Here is a 19,967-nt window from a genome sequence, read left to right on the forward strand (position 1 = left end):
ATTCAAATATATATAAGAGTACCATGCTGACAGAGAAGACAAGACTTTCCCATCTCTGGTGTACAATCACCTCCAAGATTAATAAATCTCGTAAATCTTAAAACTAGGATAATAACATGGAAGAGAGCTGGTAAAATCCTTAGAGGTCATTCAACATTCAACATCTTCCCAACTGCCTCATTTTACAGATGAAGTAACAGAGTTCACGTGATAGTAAATGGCTTGCCCAAGGTCACATAACAAGTTAGTGGCCAATGTCCAGAGTTCCTAATACCTGAAGGAAAGACCTTTCTTTAACATCCTAAATTCCATTTAGGAGTTCCACTTAGAGAAATTATATGATCTTCAGAAAATGTGAGCAGGGACAAGCACAAAGTTTACACACATAAAGCTCACCACCACCTTCCTTCCTAGAAAATTAAAGAGTGTCTTTATAGAGGACCAACCAAATGCCAAGTGCTATGGGGAGCTCAGAAGAATAAGATCCAGTTACTCATACGCAGGAAGTGAATGTGGAATCACTCTTAAAACTCTTTCAAGGGGAATGTTGGATTCCTCAGATCTAATGTTACCTCTGTTCTGACCACACAGACAGTGGCATGGAAATCAACCTCACTGTCTTAAGTGAGAGTTACACAATAGATTCTTTTTTTTTTTTTTTAAGTATCATTGACTTACAATATTATATCAGTGTCAGGTATGAACATTAGATTCTTGATTGGGAAAGGTAGAAAACAGAGAAGAGCCCACTGAGGCAAATTTAGTGAGCTTTTCCCAAGTGACCCAGTGTGGGACATCTCTTTTCCCCAAGGAGAGAATCCTACAAGCAAGCAAAGGAAGAGAACATGCTGGGTTGACAGCCAGAGCTTTAGTGCATTAAGGACATTTTGCATCTGAGATATTCACACTCATCCTCCTAGAGAAATGAAATAGAAAAAAATACAGACTAGAAGCCTAAATTTCTTATTATTAGATTTCAACATATATAAAATCACTCTGTCAAATTGCTACAAAAATTTCTAAACATTCTCATTTCTGTACTTATAATGTCACATAAAGATAACAGTTTTCAGGCTGACACTAATCACAGTTCATACTTTGAGTACACTGCACTAAAAAGGCCCTGGAACATCTTGGCCCCTGGAACTCCTTTGGTGGGGGATCTTTCTTTTTTTGGTGGAGGATTTCTGACCTCCCTTTCTCATCCAAATCCAGTCCAGGGTGCTATGAAGTGATTTGGATTATGGTCACAGAGTACTGAGTTAGGATAGTAACTTGCTGTTTGTATTTCTCCTCTGCATCCCTTTAGCCTGCCTTCCTCAGCCTCAGGAAAGAGTTTCACCAAGCAAGGAAGATCTCCATCCCTTCATTGCAGTACCCCGCCCTACCTAATAATGCCTCCAGTTCTCCTAGGGGTCACAAGCTCTTTCATTCATTCATTTCTTCACTCATTTATTCATTCATCGAGGCATCTTCTTCAGTACTCGGAATACAAAGTGAATCTTAAAGACAGATTCCTGCCTAAGGCTGAGCTTATGTCCTAGCAACAAAGTGGTATCAGAAAGAAAGGCATCAGTCTTTTCAAATATAGCCCTGGGTGGCCCAAAGATTGATTCTTACATATACAGGCAGTTAACAAACTGGAAGACTCCTGTGTCCCTTGGACTGCAAAGAGATCAAACCAGTCAATCCTAAAGGAAGTGAACTGAAAGTCGCTCAGTCGTGTCCGACTCTTTGTGAGCCCATGGACTATACAGTCCATGGAATTCTCCAGGCCAGAATACTGGAGTGGGTAGCCATTCCCTTCTAAAGAAATCAACCCTGAATATCCATTGGAAGGACTGATGCTGAAGCTGAAGCTGCAATACTTTGGCTACCAGATGTGAATGGCCAACTCATTAGAAAAGACCCTGATGCTGGGAAAGATTGAAGGCAGGAGAAGGGGAAAACAGAGGATGATATGGTTGGATGGCATCACTGACTCAATGGACATGAGTTTGAGCAAACTCCAGGAGATGGTGAAGGACAGGGAAGTCTGGTGTATTGCAGTCCATGGGGTCTGCAAGAGTCGGACATGACTGAGTGACTGAACAACAATAGCAAACTGGAGTTCTAACAAATACAAAATTGCAGACCTACTAGGAATGAATGAAATTTACTTGAACTTACTCTGGTAGAATATGGTAGAAGGGACTGTTGCAGAGGTGTCTGCTCCAGGGTCCCACACCACTTTACAGGTACTAAGGGAGGAGGCAAGAATGGTGCACTTGTTTACTTGGGTAGAACAAGTAGGAGAGAGCTCCAGATAGAGTTCCTCTGTAATTGTTAACACCTTGAGGAGAAAGGCTGGGTAAGGAGTGCGGTCTCATTAATGAGTGAGGACCCCATAACTTTGAGGGAGAGGTGACCTTTCTTCAGAATTAGCAGAGTTAATTCTGCAGAGACAAGGAAACTTGTCTTCTCTGGGCTACAAGATTCTAATTAATGAGCCCTTGAGCAGGAAGAGAAAGAAGTCTGACTTATAGAGGGTAGAAACCTAATGAGCAGGGAAAGGTTTCAGCCCCTCTGTCAGCCTGGGAGGGAAGAAGAGGTGGCAGGGCGGGGCAGGGCGGGGTTTCCCTTGCAGGCTTTGGGCTGAATCCCTCCTCCCTGGTCCCTCATTGGGTCAGTGGCTCCTGCAGCCCTGCCAGTGAGGGACAAATGAGAAGAGCTGTTGATTTTTCACCCCTTGGCCATTCAGCATTTCCCTACATAAATACTGAGAAAGACCCTGCCCTCTCCTCACTTCTCTGGACTTGGCCCTGGGCTAGACTTTGTCTTCTGGGGGTGGGGAGGGCCATGGGGGATCTACTTATGCTCAGAGTGGCTGTGGGCATATGCTATGTAACCTTCAGTGCCTCTGCTTGGTAAGTCCTTCCCTCCCACTGTTCACTCCTCACCAAGGAAGTTTCCACTATCTCATCCCCATTCACCAACTGCCTCACTTTTTCTCTTTTTGTTAGGTCAGTGAACAATTTCCTGATAACAGGGCCCAAGGTAGGATGGTCTCCTGCTCCTCTTTTTACCCATTCATGTTCCTAAGGGAACTCTTCTGGGGAAAGAAAAGATGGGAGGGGAGACAGTGTCAGAAGTCAGCCACGCAGAGGAACCTATGACCAATCATTCCCTAATGGAGAGCTAACCCATTTGATTCCTGTCTGTACCTTCTGACCCAGACGACCTGATGAGAGCCAGGGCTGAAGCTTGCATCCTTTTCCCTTTGCCAGGCCTATTTGACCTATACCACCAGTGTGGCCCTGGGCGCCCAGAGTGGCATCGAGGAATGCAAATTCCAATTTGCTTGGGAACGCTGGAACTGCCCTGAAAATGCTCTCCAGCTCTCCACTCACAACAGGCTAAGAAGTGGTAAGTTTGTACAAACTGTACAAGGGGTATATGTCCATGAAGTTGGGCGTGCAGTATGTATGTATGTGTAACATGTACGTGTGCAGTCAAATGAAAAAGTTATCAGTGATCTGCCACTTCCTTGTTGTGGGTTATTTCCCCTTCTCTGAACCTCAGTGTTATCACTGGGGTCAATAAGATCAGCTGTTTAGTTCACCAGAAGTGTTTTTAGGGTTGAATGAGGTGAATACAAAGGTATCTATATGCAAGTGTAATTACTCTATTTTTCAATTCATGTTGTATTTGTGTTTGTACACACTTATGTTTGCATGAAATAAAAATGAGGAAAGGAGTCGGTGTTCGTAGCTCCTGAGGGAATTTCAACTGTCATAAAACCCCAACAACAGAGAAGCTGAGAGATCACACTGAGCTATGCCTCATGTGGAATGTATATGTGTGTGTGGTGTGTGTGTGTGTGCATGATGTACCTGTGCAGCTGTTTATAACTATGTATAGCAGTTTGCAAGAAAGTCATTTATGTAGAAATGATTAATGAAGAGTTTCCTGAGGAAAGTTGAGGGGAATGGGGTAAAGAAAATGAGGGGAAAAGTATCTTCCTGTGGGGTATACAACAAATAGGGTGAGAAACAACATGGGACCATGTTTATAAGGACTTAGTCAGATACAAGCTAGTAAGTGGTAGGTATTACCATTATGATTATCACATGGCTCCAACTCCATCTCAGAAAGAAGAAAAATGCCCTTCTCTTTTTCATAAGCCAGCCTCATAGCCCTGAATCCTTACTGCCTGAGGACCAGAGGCAATGGCTAATGAACAGAGGCCTAGGCTGGATTATCAGGGGAACTGGGTCCTGGTCCCAATGCCATAACTGGTGAGGAGAGTGGCCTCGGTTTCATCACTTTCTCTCTGGCTTTTATTTTCCCCATCTGTAGCATGGGGATGCTCATTCCTGCCTGTATGAAGTAAGAATGCTGGGAAAGCATGTACTGTTCTCTCAAGCAGAATAACATCCTCTTAATAAACCCAAAGGGGGGGGGGATGGGAGAGAGAAATGAAATGGCATTGCTTTTTGAAAGCCCCTGCTTTGGGTCATCAAGGTCCAAGTTTCTAGTTCCCTCTTTCTTTTCAAAGCTACCAGGGAGACTTCTTTCATTCATGCTATCAGCTCTGCTGGAGTCATGTACACCATCACCAAGAACTGTAGCATGGGTGACTTTGAAAACTGTGGCTGTGATGAGTCAAAAAATGGTAAAACAGGTAAGCTGTGCCCTCTGATGGGTGTGGGAAGAGGTAAGGGGTTTAGAGCTGAGCGTAAGCTAAAGTCTTCCAGAGAAAGCCTGAGAGACACAGCTTCTTCAAACTCCTAAACCCCAGCAGAAATTTCCTTGGTGGGCGCTCCTAGATCAAGACTTTGCTAAGATGATTAGAGGATAAGCAAGTAGCATCAAGCTCTAAAATCAACAGGGCATCTAGGAAGGAGGAGGCCAAAGATAGTTTAAAGCTAACCCTCGTATTTCAGGCTTAGAATGGCTTGTTCATAATCCACAGCTATCAAATTATTTGCAGACAGCCTAAGAGACTTATAGGCCTTCCCTGATGGCTCAGACAGTAAAGAGTCTGCATGAAATGCAGGAGACCTGGGTTTGATCCCTGGGTTGGGAAGATCCACTAAAGAAGGAAATGGAAACCCACTCCAGGATTCTTGCCTGGAAAATCCTTACTCAGATTGGTCACTAATGAGGGAGGAGATAGCTCTAACAAGACTACTGTACAATAATGGTACAGAATTCTAGAGTGAACAGCAATGAACCTTTGAGATCATCTGGGCCAGCCCCAGCATCCTAATTTTACTTTGGGTATGGAGTTGAATTGTCTAGAGCTGGGCAGTTGACTTTAGACATAGGACTGCCCCCTACCCCCATTCCCACCCTAAATACCTCCATTTCCCTGTCTCACTTTTTTTTTTTTTGACCATACTGTGCAGCTTGTGGGATCTTAATTCCCCAACCAGGGACTGAACCCAGGCCATGGCAGTGAGAACACAGAGTCCTAATCACTGGACTGCCAGGGAATTCCCTCCCTGTCTTACTTTTAGCTATAGCTTTACACACTTCTACAACTCTTGGGGATGGTTTGGCTATGTCAGCTAAAATGACTGTGACTCTTCTTTTAGGACTCAACAGGAAGCTATACACAGAACTTACTCTTTCCTTATGTGCAGGAGGCCATGGCTGGATCTGGGGAGGTTGTAGTGACAATGTTGAATTTGGGGAAAGAATCTCCAAACTCTTTGTGGACAGCCTGGAGAAGGGAAAGGATGCCAGAGCCCTGATGAATCTTCATAACAACAGGGCAGGCAGGCTGGTACGTATAAGAGTTGACCAGTGAGCCAACAGGCTGAGCATTTACAACAGTCTCACATCTGTACAGACCTTCACAACTTATCAAGAGCTGTCTCAAACATGTTTCATCCCACACCACCCAGCAGGACTAGGATAGCTACCCCTATTCTCTGGATGACAAAACCAGTTAAGGTAGGCAATGAACACAGATCTTCCAGTCTAGTCCTTTTATCACTAAACCTTATATGGTAACTCCTTCTACAGGCAGGTTTCTGAGAACATAAAACAATACAGATCCAAGGCCTTGCTTCCATGACTTAAAATTTTAACGATTTCAACTGCATGTTCTAGGAAATTAATAAGGGTTTATCATACAACTTATGTCCTAATGTCTTTCTGGGCCTGGAGATGTTGGGACTGATCTAAGCTTCTCTGGAAGGTCAACTGTCCCCCAAGACTTCTGGGGTGCGTAGCAATCCTTGGAGTGTTCTGAACTCAAATCTGGAATCTAGTTGTATTTGGAGCTAAGAGCATAGAAATTTTGCTTTGAACCTATACCTAGATGTCCTGGCTGCCAAGTGTAGAGAAGGTTTTCAAAGCGACAATAATGGGTAATCACCTTGGGGATAGGGCTTCAGACTCCAGGTTTCCTTCCCTCTGGAAGAGAGCCCAAAAGACAAATCCAAACACCCACAAACACTCTAGGCCCCAGTTGCAACACTTGGTAACAGTGCCAATTATCATATTTGCCATTTTTAGTTTACAGAGTACTTTCTTCTTCATCTTCTTTTTAACAAAGTACTTTCTTGATCATTCTTATTCTTATGGGCAGAAAGAGAAAAAAGCTCACAAGTGATAAAGTTGGGCCTTAAATCTAGGTTTCCTGTCTCCAGCCACCTTCTCAATACTTGCCTGGCTTTTTCCATAAGAATCATGGAAAGAACATTAAAATCACCAATACCAAAGCCTTTAAATTCCTGAACTTCCTAATTGAAAAGATCTGAGGTAGGGCCCAGGAATAAATATTTTTAACAGGCCTCTTCATAATTCTGATGTACTATAAAGTTAAGAAACACAACTCTAAAATATTCCATTAATTGCTAGCCATTGATCTTCTCTACCCAGAGCCAATCTCTTTTTGTCCTCTCTCTCTCTTTCTCTGAAGGCAGTGAGAGCCACCATGAAGAGAACTTGCAAATGCCACGGCATCTCAGGCAGCTGTAGCATCCAGACATGCTGGCTACAGCTAGCTAACTTCAGGGAGTTGGGCAACTACCTAAAGGCCAAGTATGAACAGGCACTGAAAATTGAGATGGATAAACGGCAGCTAAGGGCTGGGAACAGTGCTGAGGGCCACTGGGTACCCACTGAGGCCTTCCTTCCTAGTGCAGAAGCTGAGCTGATCTTTTTAGAGGAATCGCCTGATTACTGTACCCGCAATTCCAGCTTGGGCATCCATGGCACAGAAGGTCGGGAGTGTCTGCAGAACAGCCACAACACATCCAGATGGGAGCAATGCAGCTGTGGGCGCTTGTGCACAGAATGCGGCTTGCAGGTGGAAGAGAGGAGAACTGAGGCTATCAGCAGCTGTAACTGCAAATTCCAATGGTGCTGCACGGTCAAGTGTGACCAGTGTAGGCATGTGGTGAGCAAGTACTACTGCACGCGCTCCCCAGGCAGTGCTTGGTCCCGGGGCAAGGGCAGTGCCTGACAGCACCACATAGGAACTTACTGATCAGTTGTATGACAGTGGAGGGGACACAGCTTCTCTCTTGGAGAGAAGAGGTAAGAAAAACAATGGAAAACTACAAGGCTGTCTGTAGTCCTCTTGATATCTGCTGTACATGGGGAAGTGGAGGCCCAAGATGATATAGCATGTTCTTGACAGAGCTAAAATGGGAATCTGGGCCTCCTAATTTGGGTAGACCCCATTTCATCTTTTCTCCAAGTTACTTTCTTGTCTTTCTGCCTATAATTCTATAGCTTGCTAGAGGGGAAGTTTGGTTTGGAGTCTATATCCAGAAAGACCTTCAAAATACTTGCCCCTGGAGTTTCAGACCACATCCAACCCAGCTGTATGGCTAAGAATCAGAGGGAATGGAAGCCAAAAATGGAAGAGTTCTGTCCAGACTCCTGAAGGAGTAACCTTCCCCTACTCTGGCTAGCTCCAGAAAGATCAACTGTAAGTTCATAGAGATAAGTGAGGCAGAGACTACACGCCTGCCTATAGGGACGTATTTTTGGTGTTGTTTTTTTTTTTAACTCATTGCACATTTTTGAAAAGTTCTCCCTACCCATTCCTGGGGAAACCAGTACCTCATATGATCTGACAACTTTTCCAACTCAGAAACCATTTCTGGAGCCATGGAGAAGGGATTGGCACAGTAAATGGACAGGTGACTACAACTTATCCAGTCAAAGCATCCCAAGAGGGATTTTCCCCAAAAGAGCTGTAGAACAACTCTCTTTTGTTATTTTCCCAAATTGGGAACTCAACTTCATTTTGCAATAAATGCTTCTAGTATACATATTTGAGACTTTTTGTTTCTCTCCTTGGAAACCTTAGGATCAGAAAGGGAATGAGAAACCCCACTTCTATATTCCAATGATGTACAAGTCTAAAAGAGAAACTGGAAATACCAACCCATTGATATTAGTGTTAGATATCAGATAATAAAATTCAGACCCAAGCACTGGCCTATAGAAAAATAATCCAGATTTCTCGATTTAGAAGGTATTATTTTAATGCAACCTAAGCAACTTGAGGAACAAGCAAGCCCTTTGAACTTGAACCATATTCAAAGTGTGTTTGCTCTCTCAACTTAGGCTTCCTGGGGTGTCTGTACACGGAGGAGCTGGGCTCCAAGGCAAGAGACTGGGAAAGTTGTGGATTCTCCCTTCTTCATTTGCACTTCTACATCTTCCACTGGTAATCTGTGGGGGGAGGGGTAGTTCCCATAAAGAGAGCCCTAGGGGCTCAGCCACTGGTCTCCTAAATCTGAGCATCTCAGCCTTTGGAGTCTCCCCTCTCTGCAAAGGCCAAACACCCCACAGGGAAGAGATATTCAACTATGTTAAATAAATAAGTAAAATGACTGATCACCAAGAGTAGGGAAACATTCTTAACGCTTTAAATTAAAAAAAAACAATTTAAATGTTCAACATCAGGGCAAACTAACTAAGTCATGGCTGCACAATGGAATATTAGCCATTAAAATAATATTCTGGAAAAATATTTGGTAACATGAAAAACATGCATGATAGAATTAAGTGAATAAAATTACAAAACAGCATGTTCAGAATGAATTCAATTTTGCTTTAAAAAGAAAAAAATATTAGCTATCATGTAATACCAAAATAGAGTGGTTAGTTTTCCTTTTTGTGTTTTTCTGTATTTTTATATTTGTCCACAATAAACAATTTTTTTTGTCTTCAAAAAGAATTAATAGTATGTTAATTTTTAATGCCAACAGGGAATAACCAGTCCATCATCTTTGTTTAAGCGAAAAAAAAGGTAAAATATTTATTAAGTAAGTTGTCATCTCAAGAAAAACCATAAGCAGACTTTGCAAGTCTACCCTTATCTCTATTTTGTTGTTGTTGTTTAGTTGCTAAGTCATGTCCTACTCTTTGTGACTCCATGGACTGCAGCACACCAGTCTTCCCCTGTCCTTTACTGTCTCCCAGAGTTTGCTCAAATTCATGTCCATTGAGTTGGTGATGCTATCCAACCATCTCATCCTCTGTCATCCCCTTCTCCTCCTGCCCTCAATCATTTGTGCACTTAAAACTACCAACTATCACAGATGCCAGACACCAGAGACAAGGAGAAATCCATAAAAATGTAGCCTATGTCAAGGAAATGGAAGATTTCCTCTACCTCCCTTCACGGAAGGTAAAAATATACACACACACACTACAGTTAGCAACAAAGAAGTGAGTGTGTGTGTATGTGTGAGAGAGAGAGAGAGAGAAAGAGAGGTGGTAGTAGAAAGGGGAATGTAAGAGATACCATCTAAGCACAAAAATTGTGGTGAAGTAATAGGCAACCAAAAGAAAAGATTATTTTCCTGGGGCTCAGAGGAAAAAAAGTTATCAGACTTTGAGGTTAAATCCTCAATATAGATACCAAATTACCCATCATGAAACCTGAGTTGTGAAACTGCTAAGGAATTGAACAAACTAGACTTTTCTTTTTATCCATAACTGAATCTCCATCCAAAGACCCCAGGTATCTGATGCTTTGACATTTGCCCCAGGACCTTGCTGACATTCCCAAATGATCTTACGGAGATTTTCAGAAATAAAACCATCCCTGATGCCTGGTGAAGTGAAAGTCAGTCATGTCCGACTCTTTGCAACCCCATGGATCATACAGTCCATGGAATTCTCCAGGCCAGAATACTGGAGTGGATATCCTTTCCCTTGTCCAGGGCATCTTCCCAACCCAGGGATCAAACCGAGGTCTCCTGCATTGCAGGTGGATTCTTTACCAGCTGAGCCACAAGGGAAGCCCAAGAATACTGAAGTGGGTAGCTTATCCCTTCTCCAGCAGATCTTCCCAACCCAACCATCAATCATGGAGAACATGCCTTATGTTTTCTAGGGGTTTATATCTGAGATTTTCACTAATGAAACTGGGAATTCCATGAAAAGTTTGCCTACTTCCCCCAAAAGCTCGTAGTCCCAATCCTTCCAAGCTTCCTCCAATCTCATTCATCTTACCCTCATGGCAATCAACCAATCTTCCCACATGGATCCTGGGCCACAAACTAAAGGAATTTGGATTTCTCTACATCCATCACCTTCCTGTCAGGGAGTCATTCCTAGGCATTACAGTGGCATTCAGATTCAATAGTTACAACGCCACACTCCTTCCCTTTTGGCTCATCCTTAACAAGCTGGCTATCATTAAGGTGACAGAACAGTAAAAACTCCTCATGTTTGATAGGTTCAGGGCCCAAGATAGGCAGGTTGGCAGTCACAATCTGATAGTGGATCTTGAAAAATTGCTGAAAAAGGAATCAACTCGATGAGGGAAACCTGTCCATGAGCCAAGTCCCATACTTCAGTAAATCCAGGCACTGCTCCACATAGCCTGAAGAATAGAAGCTTCTGTTTTCTCAGTCTAGGCTTGCCAGGCCCTTACAAGGCTTTTTCTCCTCCTCCTCCTTCACTTCCTCTTCCTTCTCCCTCTTCTCCCCATCTTTGTCATGAGCAGAATTAATGACTCCTAAGAACTCAATGGACATGAGCTTGAGCAAACTTTGGGAGATAGTGAAGGACAGAGAAGTCTGACATGCTGCAGTCCACAGAGTAGCAAAGAGTCGGATACGATTTAGCGACTGAACAAGAAAACCCTAAGGCCTATTCCCAGAGTTTCCCATGGTCTCCTGCCAATCTCCTTAGGGCTTGCTGGTGTGTGATCATAAGGGTGGAAAGGAAGTAACTGGGCATCTACTAAGTGTCAGATGCTTAATATGTATCTCCAATCCTCAGAACAATCCAGTTAAAGAGTTACAATTATTCCCCTTTAAGCAACCAACCTAAAATTAAACATAAGGAGGTACATTTGAATTCAGACTTACTACCATATAAATTTATACTCTTCCTTTACACCACTTACACTCTGGGACCCCAGGGATCTCTGGCGACATTCTTAACTGTCATGACAGCTTTGTAGAAGGACTCCATTTATATGCAGTGAAAGGTGTCCTTTTCCTCCCTCTTCTACAAGTAGGAGAGTCACATTTCTCAGCCCTTCTCCGGAGAGAAGAAACCTAACTTTTGACTTGCAAAGGCCTTCCTTGGAATGATAAAGCAGATAGCCTGGCTCCCGCTGACTTGGGAGGGCAGAATCCTGGTTCTCCAGGGGGTATATTCAAAGAAAAAGGCTAACCATTGTGGTCTACAGTAGAGGTCAAAGTTTCAAAGGAAAGTCAAAAGAAGGGTGTTTATTTTAGAGGCTAGAGGGAAAAAATAGAGGATCTAGAGAAAGACAAATTTCTAGCCCCAGATCACAAACTACTCCTATCACTGATCTCAAAATAGTGATCAAGGGCCTAGATAAAGATGTTTGGGTGGGTGAGAGGAGGATGAAAACAAAGATCAGAGCAAAGATTTCTAGAAGTTAAAGACCTTTGGGTGAGACTAGTGCTCTAAATCCTTCTAGTTCTACTGCATTCCCTACCACAGGAGAAAGGGACTCCCAGGTGACACAGTGGTAAAGAACCTGCCTGCCAATGTGGAGATGCAAGAAATGCAGGTTCGATCCTTGGGTCAGGAAGATCCCCTGGAGAAAGAAATGGAAACCTGCTCCAGTATTCTTGCCTGCAAAATCCCATGGACAGAGAAGCCTGGCAGGCTGCAGTCTACGGGGTCACAAAGAGTCGATACAACTGAGTGAGCACACACACACCACAGGAGGAAAGTTAGGTTTGGAGGAGGAAAGTTCCCCCTGCCTCCCAACCCCCAGGATCACCAAGTGAGATAGCTGGACATTAGATTCCAAGGCCCTGAACACTTTCCATGGCTGGTGCTCTGCCCACCCTGCCAGGCTGCCCTTTTTATCAAGAAATGAATGTATGATGACCAATGAAAGCATTGAGGAAATTAGGCCAAGGCTCTGGGAAGCCTCAGACTGCATTTGGTCGGGGGGGAGGAGGTAGGCAGTGGGGAAGTGAGGTGGAATATGGTAGGGGGTGGGTGGGATGTGGGTAAGGGAAAGGTGGCACACATTCCCCTCAGATTCTCAGATAGCAGAGTACACCTATGACAGGTCCAGGGGATGGTGAGATGGCCCCTTGCCACTTCTTGGCAGTCTATAAGAGATCATTTGATTCAGCTACCTGCTTCTTAACAAGAGAGCTCCAAATCAAAGGCCTAGTGAAGAGGAGCACATCTTACACTCTGTTCTGAAAGACCATCAGGGAGAGAGGGAGAAGTTAATACTTACTAGGATAAAGTGCCTATCAGGACATTTGCCGCATGCCTAACCTGAATCAGCACTACTGCGTTTTAAGTCTACCTAATCTTCTAGGACCCCTCATCATGGATTCCGACCTACAAACATTCCTTTTATCCAACCTGAATAACCCTAATTACTTCAGTTTTTCACTAGTTCTCTCTTACATTATTCTTTCCTCGACCTTATTCAAACGCACCAGCTTTGGGTTCGGTGAGGAGTTAGTAGGGCGTAAGCCAGATACACTTCTTAAACCCCAACTGCCTTCACCTCTTGCCCTCAAGTATCTGAAGAATCTACCTATTCTTGGCTGTCACAGAACTTTGATTGTCCCATCAGGCCCCACTTGTTTCTCCATGGCTCGGAGAAGGCAATGGCACCCCACTCCAGTACTCTTGCCTGGAAAATCCTATGGACAGAGGAGCCTGGTAGGCTGCAGTCCATGGGTTCTCTAAGGGTCGGAAATGACTGAGTGACTTCACTTTCACTTTTCACTTTCTTGCATTGGAGAAGGAAATGGCAACCCACTCCAGTGTTCTTGCCTGGAGAATCCCAGGGACGAGGAAGCCTGGTGGGCTGCCATCTGTGGGGTCACACAGAGTCGGACACGACTGAAGTGACTTAGCAGCAAGTTCATTTCTAACCCCTCCACTTCAGCCAGAACCTCAATCAACAAGATCCTCCTGTCCTAGGGGCCTGCAGGCAGTGCAGGGACAAGAACATGAAACTGACAGTCAGGACACATTTCCTTCTCTGTTCTCACCTGTGAAGCATTTAGCTACTTTAAAATCCCAGTTTTATTTCTGTGCTAATGATTCCAAAATCTCCACTTCCGTGCAAGCTCCAGGCACCGCAGCTCTAATATTCCACAGGCTATTTCTATTTGAGTGACAGAAATGATTCCTCTACTTCCATCAGTAACCTAACGACACTTTGGGTGACTAAGGCTTACTAATGCGTCATCCTCGACTTCTCCCTCTGCTCAACTTTTCATATTACACCTGAATGTTGTGCTAACTCAATAACTGATCTTTTGCTCCTCAACTCTCTACCCAACACAATACTACCATACTTTCTTACTAAGACACTACCTTCATCATAACCTGACTTAAAAAGAAAATTACCAATGTCCTAGAGCAGAGGTCCCCAACCTCTGGGCTAATGCCTGATGATCTGAGGTGGAGCTAATGTAATAATAATAAAGTACACAATAAACGTAATGTACTTAAATCACCCTGAAACCATCCACCCCACCACAATCCATGGAAAAACTCTTCCACAAAACCAGTCCTTGTTGCCAGAAAGGTTGGGGACCACTATCCTAGTGAATACAGTCCCAATTCTCTGGCTTGACATCTCAAGTCTCCTAAATTTGACACAATCTTATTGTAAATATTAAAAAACAATTTTTTTCCATGAACATAATCTCATAAAAATCCAAAAAATTTAGAAATACACAGACCAAAAAGTGAGTAATACTAATACCTTCCCTCCCTTCTCCCGCCAGCTTACCGCCCTTCCCAGAGGTAACAACGCCTATTTTGCTCTTTCAATTTCATCCCTTGTTTCCTCAGTTCCAGCTAGACCAGGTTATGACAATTCTTGTATACACCATTTCCATGCAACTTCCATATCTCAGTTAAAATCATTTTCCTCCTTAAGGTCTATCTGCTCTTTGAAATTGCCTGCCTTGTATTTGATACAAACTAAATTTTACCACCTATGATATCTAGACATTATGTATTTTTCTATGCCTCAATGATAGAGCTGTCAAGTCTCCTCTTTGGAAGTAGGGCCTTGTTACCCCTCTTGGTGCCTCTGCCAGCCTCTCATGACACTCTGCCTTTGGTGGGTGATTTGTACAGGACACGGAATTTCAGAGATGAAAGAGACCTTAGCAGTCATCTCCTGCAAACCTCTTATTTCACAGAAGAGGAAAGAAATTTGCCCAAGGTCATTTGCCTAGTTAAATGTCAAGCTGAGGATAGACCTCAGGTCTTCTAACTTCAAATGTAATCAATTTCTAGGTCCTCTGCTCTTGGAGTTGGGGTTAGTGGTCCAAACTACTCTCAGGACCAATAAGCTGGGCAGTAACTTTAGACAGGTTAACTGATGGCGGAGGGCTTGCATATAGTATGTGTGTGCTCAGTCACTCAGTCATGTATGACTCTTGGCAGTTTCATGGAATAGCCTGCCAGGCTCCTCTGTCCATTATCCAGGCAAGAATACTGGAGTGTGTTGCTACTACTCCAGAGGATCTTCCCAACCCAAGATTGAACCTGTGCCTCTTGTATCTCCTGCTTTGGCAGGCAGATTATCATTAGTGCCACCTGGGAAGCCCTTGTATATGGTATGTGATATTTAAAAAGAAAATTTTAAGTCTAAAGAGAATGAAAGAGAACATCTGAGGTTCTCAAACATACCATTATCCCTTGAGCTCAAGGCAAAGGAAAAGGTCAGCCTATTCTCCCAGCTACATTAAACTTCATGGCACGTACCCCTTCTCCCCTCTTTCATATTCACCTTAAATTGGCTTCACTTAAATAAAAATGTTGAAGAGCACAAAATCAGAGTCACCTTGAATGCTGACATCTCTAGAAATCCAGTGCTCTTTCTATTGTTTCATAGTTTATGCCTGCTATTCCAAGTATAATTGTAATTGTGCCTCCTTTCATTCCAGAAAGTGTACTGTTTGATGGCAGTCATATAGTCCTCCTATTTATAACTCACTTCACTCAATAAACATTTCTTGATCACATACTTTGTTATAGGCATAGCACTAATGCGAGGGATGAAGAAATTCATGACATTGACAAAGTCTCTGCCTTCATGGAACTAGCATTTTCATGGATGACACATACGATGAAAAAGTTAAAAAACATAGGCTATTACAGACTGAGATAAGTGTCACGATGGAAACTGTAGGGCTCTTACAATAAGGCAGCAACATCTTAAGAAAAACTGGTCAGAGCTCTGTGAAGTTGACATTTAAACTTATACCCAAAGGAATTAGTTGTTAAGAACTTCAAGAAAACATATTTCAGAGAGAAGCATTAACAAGCAACAAGGCTCAAAGCAGAAAAGAGCTTGTGAAATTCCAAGAACCGATAAAAAGTTTGATATGACTGGAGAATGCTTTGCATGTGGTGACATGAGATGAACTTAGAGAAGCAAGCAGGGTCCAGATCATCCAAGACCCATCTAGTCACAGTGAAATGTTTGAATTTTGTTTCAGAGAAATTGAAAGCCATCAAAAGATTTTAAGTTAGGGGGTGATAAGCTCCTATTTACCTTGTAAGAAAACTCACGCTGGCTACTGCATGGAAAATGAACCAGAGATGGTCAAGGGTGGAAGCCTGAAGACAAGGAGGCAGTTGTATTAAGCCAGGCAAGAGCTGATAGTGAAGTAGACTAAGGCGGGGATAAAGTGAACAGAGGCAAGAGGAAACATGGACAGTACAGACAAAAGAGGTAGTACCAATAAAAGTTGCTGATGGATTGGATGTGATGGGTGAGAGAAGAAGGGTCTAGGATGACCTTCAGTTTCCTAGCTTTAGTAACTGAGTGGCAGGTGGTGCCGTTTACAGATATAGGCGAAATGAAAGGACCAGGCTAGGGGTAATGGGAAGATGCAGATCAAGAGTTCCATTTCAAACACATTAACTTTAAATTTTCTCTGAGACATTCAAGTGCAAATATTAAGCAGGGAATTGGCTATTAAGTCTGGGGAAAATGGCTAAATAAACTAGAGAAGAACTCTGAGAAGGAGATGCAAATTCTGGAGTCACCCACACTGAAGCCACAGGAGTAAATGAGATTTCCTAAAAGGAGTAGGAATTGAAGGGAAGAGGGCACAGGTTCAAGTCCAAAGAAACACCACACCCCTCCCATTGTTGTCTACACGTACCCAATGAGTAACCTGAGCAACTGAACCTCTTTTTGATTTTAGGAATAGATAGGTACAGATATGCTGGCAGGTAGGGAAATAGGTGAGCTAATCTTTGTGGGGAGCCTCCATCAATCTGTTCATTCAGTGAATGTCTTCTATGGACTGTGCTAGGTGCCTGTCTAGGACGTAAACAAGAAGGGACACAGTTCTTCCTGATCAAAAAGGAAAGCATACCTGTGCCCATAATAATGTGGTATGATAAACAGTCAAATAAAAGGGTATACTTTTATTTGGGGCAGTAGGAACATAGAGATGAAAGTAAGCTGCCTGGCCCAGAAATGAAGCGAGCTCATCCAAGTAGTGAGAGGAACTGAACATTAAAAAGGTACTCTGAAGCCAGATAGACTTCCTCCCACCCTGGTTGTTGGCTTGTTTCTGTTTTGCTTTAAAACAAATCTTGTACTTCCTAGAATCAAGATAAAATCGTGACAGGTTGGTAGGGCTAAGAAAGGAAGTTTGGGTTGTCTGTCCTTTGACAACAGAGAGCAGTCCTTGCCAATGAGCCTTAATCAGGTGTGTTGTTGGGGCCAGGGGTTAGAGGAAAAAGTGGAAGGAGAGAATGCTTTATGGCTGTTCACGGGGAAAAAAAAAGCAATAAAATACTTTACCCAGAGCTGCATAAGGGTCATAATTGGTATGATAAGCTATCATTTAACATGAGGAGGAAATTGAAGTTTCATTTCCTTGCTTTTGTGGCACCCCTTGAATTGGGCTGATGACACCATTCAGTCAGTCAGCATGAGGCCAGCCTTACCAATTTTGTTTTGCAAAACAAAGCTAGTCACGGTCAAACTCAGTTGGTCAATTCCATAGATTAAGATGAGAGACCCCAGGAAAGCAAGACAGCTGGATTAGCTCTGGCTGGGAAACCACGGGTTAATCCTAGGCCAGCTTGGCAGGGAGCTCCATATGATCTTTCAGGCCCCTGGCACCCTTCCACCTCTTGCCCCTCAAGAGCTTCCCACATTCACCACTGTCCTGGGGTTGACTCTAAACAATCTCCAGAGTTTGAAGGATAGGGCTGAGGTGAGGGTATGGATGCATTTCCCCCTTGTGTCATATGCTGACTGTCATCTTCTCATCCTGACTTCTCATACCCAGACTGGGTGGCATGGTGTGGCAGAAAAAAGAAAGAAAACAGGCAGGAATCTATAGGAGCACAAACTGGGAAGAATGAAATTTTCTTTAAAACTTAACAATAATACAAAATTTCTCTCAAGTTCTGGGCTCCGATAGGTATACCTACTCACTCCACAACCTAAAGAAAACAGCAAGGATGAAATTTTTGTTTAAGTTCTAATGAACAGCTAGACATTTTTGTTGTCTCTAGGGCTAAGATGTTAGAAAAGAACTGTTGATTCTCTTAGAGATGATTCCCATTCTGATTCCTCTCCACGTCCAGAAGTTGCTGAAAAATTGAGGCCACTTCAGAATACATCACATCAGGAGATTTTCAAAGTTCCTGTTTAGCTGAAATAATTCCATTTTCTCTTTTTCTGAATTCTGATATTTCTGGTGAAAAATCAATTCTGCCAGTAACACATAAGGACTATCAAAAAGCCAAGAAAATCTGCACTTGCAATGAAGTTGCCTGAATAATAATGGGGTTTGTATTCCAAAAAAGAGATTAAGGTAACGTTTAATTTTAGTTGCATGAAGGTTGTCTTACATTTTTCCAAAAGGATTTATTCCTGCAATTTTCTATGACAATCAACACAATTTAATTTTGAGGTAAAGAGAGGTAATTCAGTATTGTGAGAAAAGTGACGCTGATTTTGCCACAGATTTTACTGTAAAGCCATGCCACTTTTTCTGTTTCAAAATCTTTACTATAAAAAAGAAGAGAATTTGATTAGATTGCACTAAATATTCCAAATTTTCTTTTCAAATTCTAAAATTTTATTTCTAGCCTCTAAATTTCTCTATTCTGACAGTTCTGGCCTTCATAAGATGTTCCATACCAATTGCCATATAGAATAAATTAGAATCCCTTCTGGTTTCTAGAAACAGATAGCCTGTAAAATAGCAACAGTCAAATGTTCTTCATGTACATAGATTAGATTAGATTTTACTAATCTGAATTCTGTGCAGAAGGAAGCTTCTTTGTACATTATATTTTACAAGGATTTACTGTTAAATTACTACCACAAATAAGACAGCAAGTGGAGGTTTTTAACTGCTTATGACGATAATATTTTCAAGTGGTTCTTCTCCAGAGGCTCTTGGTATAATGAATAGCACTCTGGGTATAAGCCAGGAACCTGGATCACCAGCCATTAGCTTCACGTGTGACCTTGGGCAGGTCTCTTAGCTACTCTGAGCCTTGTTTGCTGCGATTATAAATAAAGGGATTGGATTAGGAGGCTCCAGGTTTCTTGCCCGGAGAATCCCAGGGACAAGGGAGCCTGGTGGGCTGCCGTCTATGGGGTCGCACAGAGTCAGACAGGACTGAAGCGACTTAGCAGCAGCAGCAGCAGCAGCAAAGGTTTTTGTTTTTGTTTTAAGCGGATAAGCAAGAGCATGCAGTGGTTAAGTGTAAATAAAGGTACTAGTGCCTTAAGTATTACAGAGAATGAAAAGGAATTTGGAAGAACTTTCTGAGTGAATAAGGAAGAGAACATACGACTGTTGGCCACAAAAAGCGATAGCATAAATGGAGTAAAACCCCAAGTTCCACTTCATTTATTTATACATAATAAATCCATTAAATGAATGAACTTGGTTTGTACACAACATTTGGTTCGCCCTGTGAGAAAAATAAGAAGTTTCCCACGTCTATGAAAAAGCATCATTAAGTAATAAAAAGGCTCTAGATGCAAATATAATTAAGTTCAAAACCCTGGCTCTAATAATTTCCAGATATGGCCTATATATCAAATCACTTTAACCTCAAGATTGTTGTAAAAATTAAATAGGATAACATAAGTGAAAGTGCTTAGCACAGTGCTTGGCACATAATAGGTAACAATAGATAGTAATCCTTCCATTAATGATGGGAACATAGTCCATACATAAGTTAAAAAAAAAAAAGGACAAGGTAAAAAATAATAGCTAACTTTAACTGAGTGCTTACTCAGTGTCATAAGGCACTGTTAGGTAATTTTACATATATTATCACATTTAATCCTTAAAACAATCCTGGTAAGGTAGGTACTGCATGCAGGAGCCCCAGGTTTGATCCCTGGATCAGGAAGATCCTCTGGAGAAGGTAATGGCAACCCACTCCAGTATTCTTGCCTGGAGAATCCCATGGACAGAGGAGCCTGGCAGGCTACAGTCCATGTGATCGCAAAGAGTCACACACGA

At 42.6% G+C, this 19,967-nt stretch overlaps 1 protein-coding gene across 1 annotated transcript; it reads left to right on the forward strand.

Annotated features, from left to right (window-relative positions):
• Positions 1-2,838: 2,838 nt before the first annotated feature.
• On the forward strand, positions 2,839-7,459 carry WNT8A (Wnt family member 8A). The gene is made up of 6 exons (XM_081500745.1): positions 2,839-2,906; positions 3,003-3,036; positions 3,267-3,405; positions 4,538-4,663; positions 5,628-5,770; positions 6,914-7,459. Exons 1-6 carry the CDS (start codon positions 2,839-2,841, stop codon positions 7,457-7,459), a joined length of 1,056 nt encoding a protein of 351 aa, XP_081356871.1.
• Positions 7,460-19,967: the final 12,508 nt, after the last annotated feature.

Source organism: Giraffa tippelskirchi, chromosome 6 (assembly GCF_054371585.1).
Source record: "Giraffa tippelskirchi isolate mGirTip1 chromosome 6, T2T-mGirTip1v1.2.pri, whole genome shotgun sequence".
Taxonomy (NCBI): domain Eukaryota; kingdom Metazoa; phylum Chordata; class Mammalia; order Artiodactyla; family Giraffidae; genus Giraffa; species Giraffa tippelskirchi.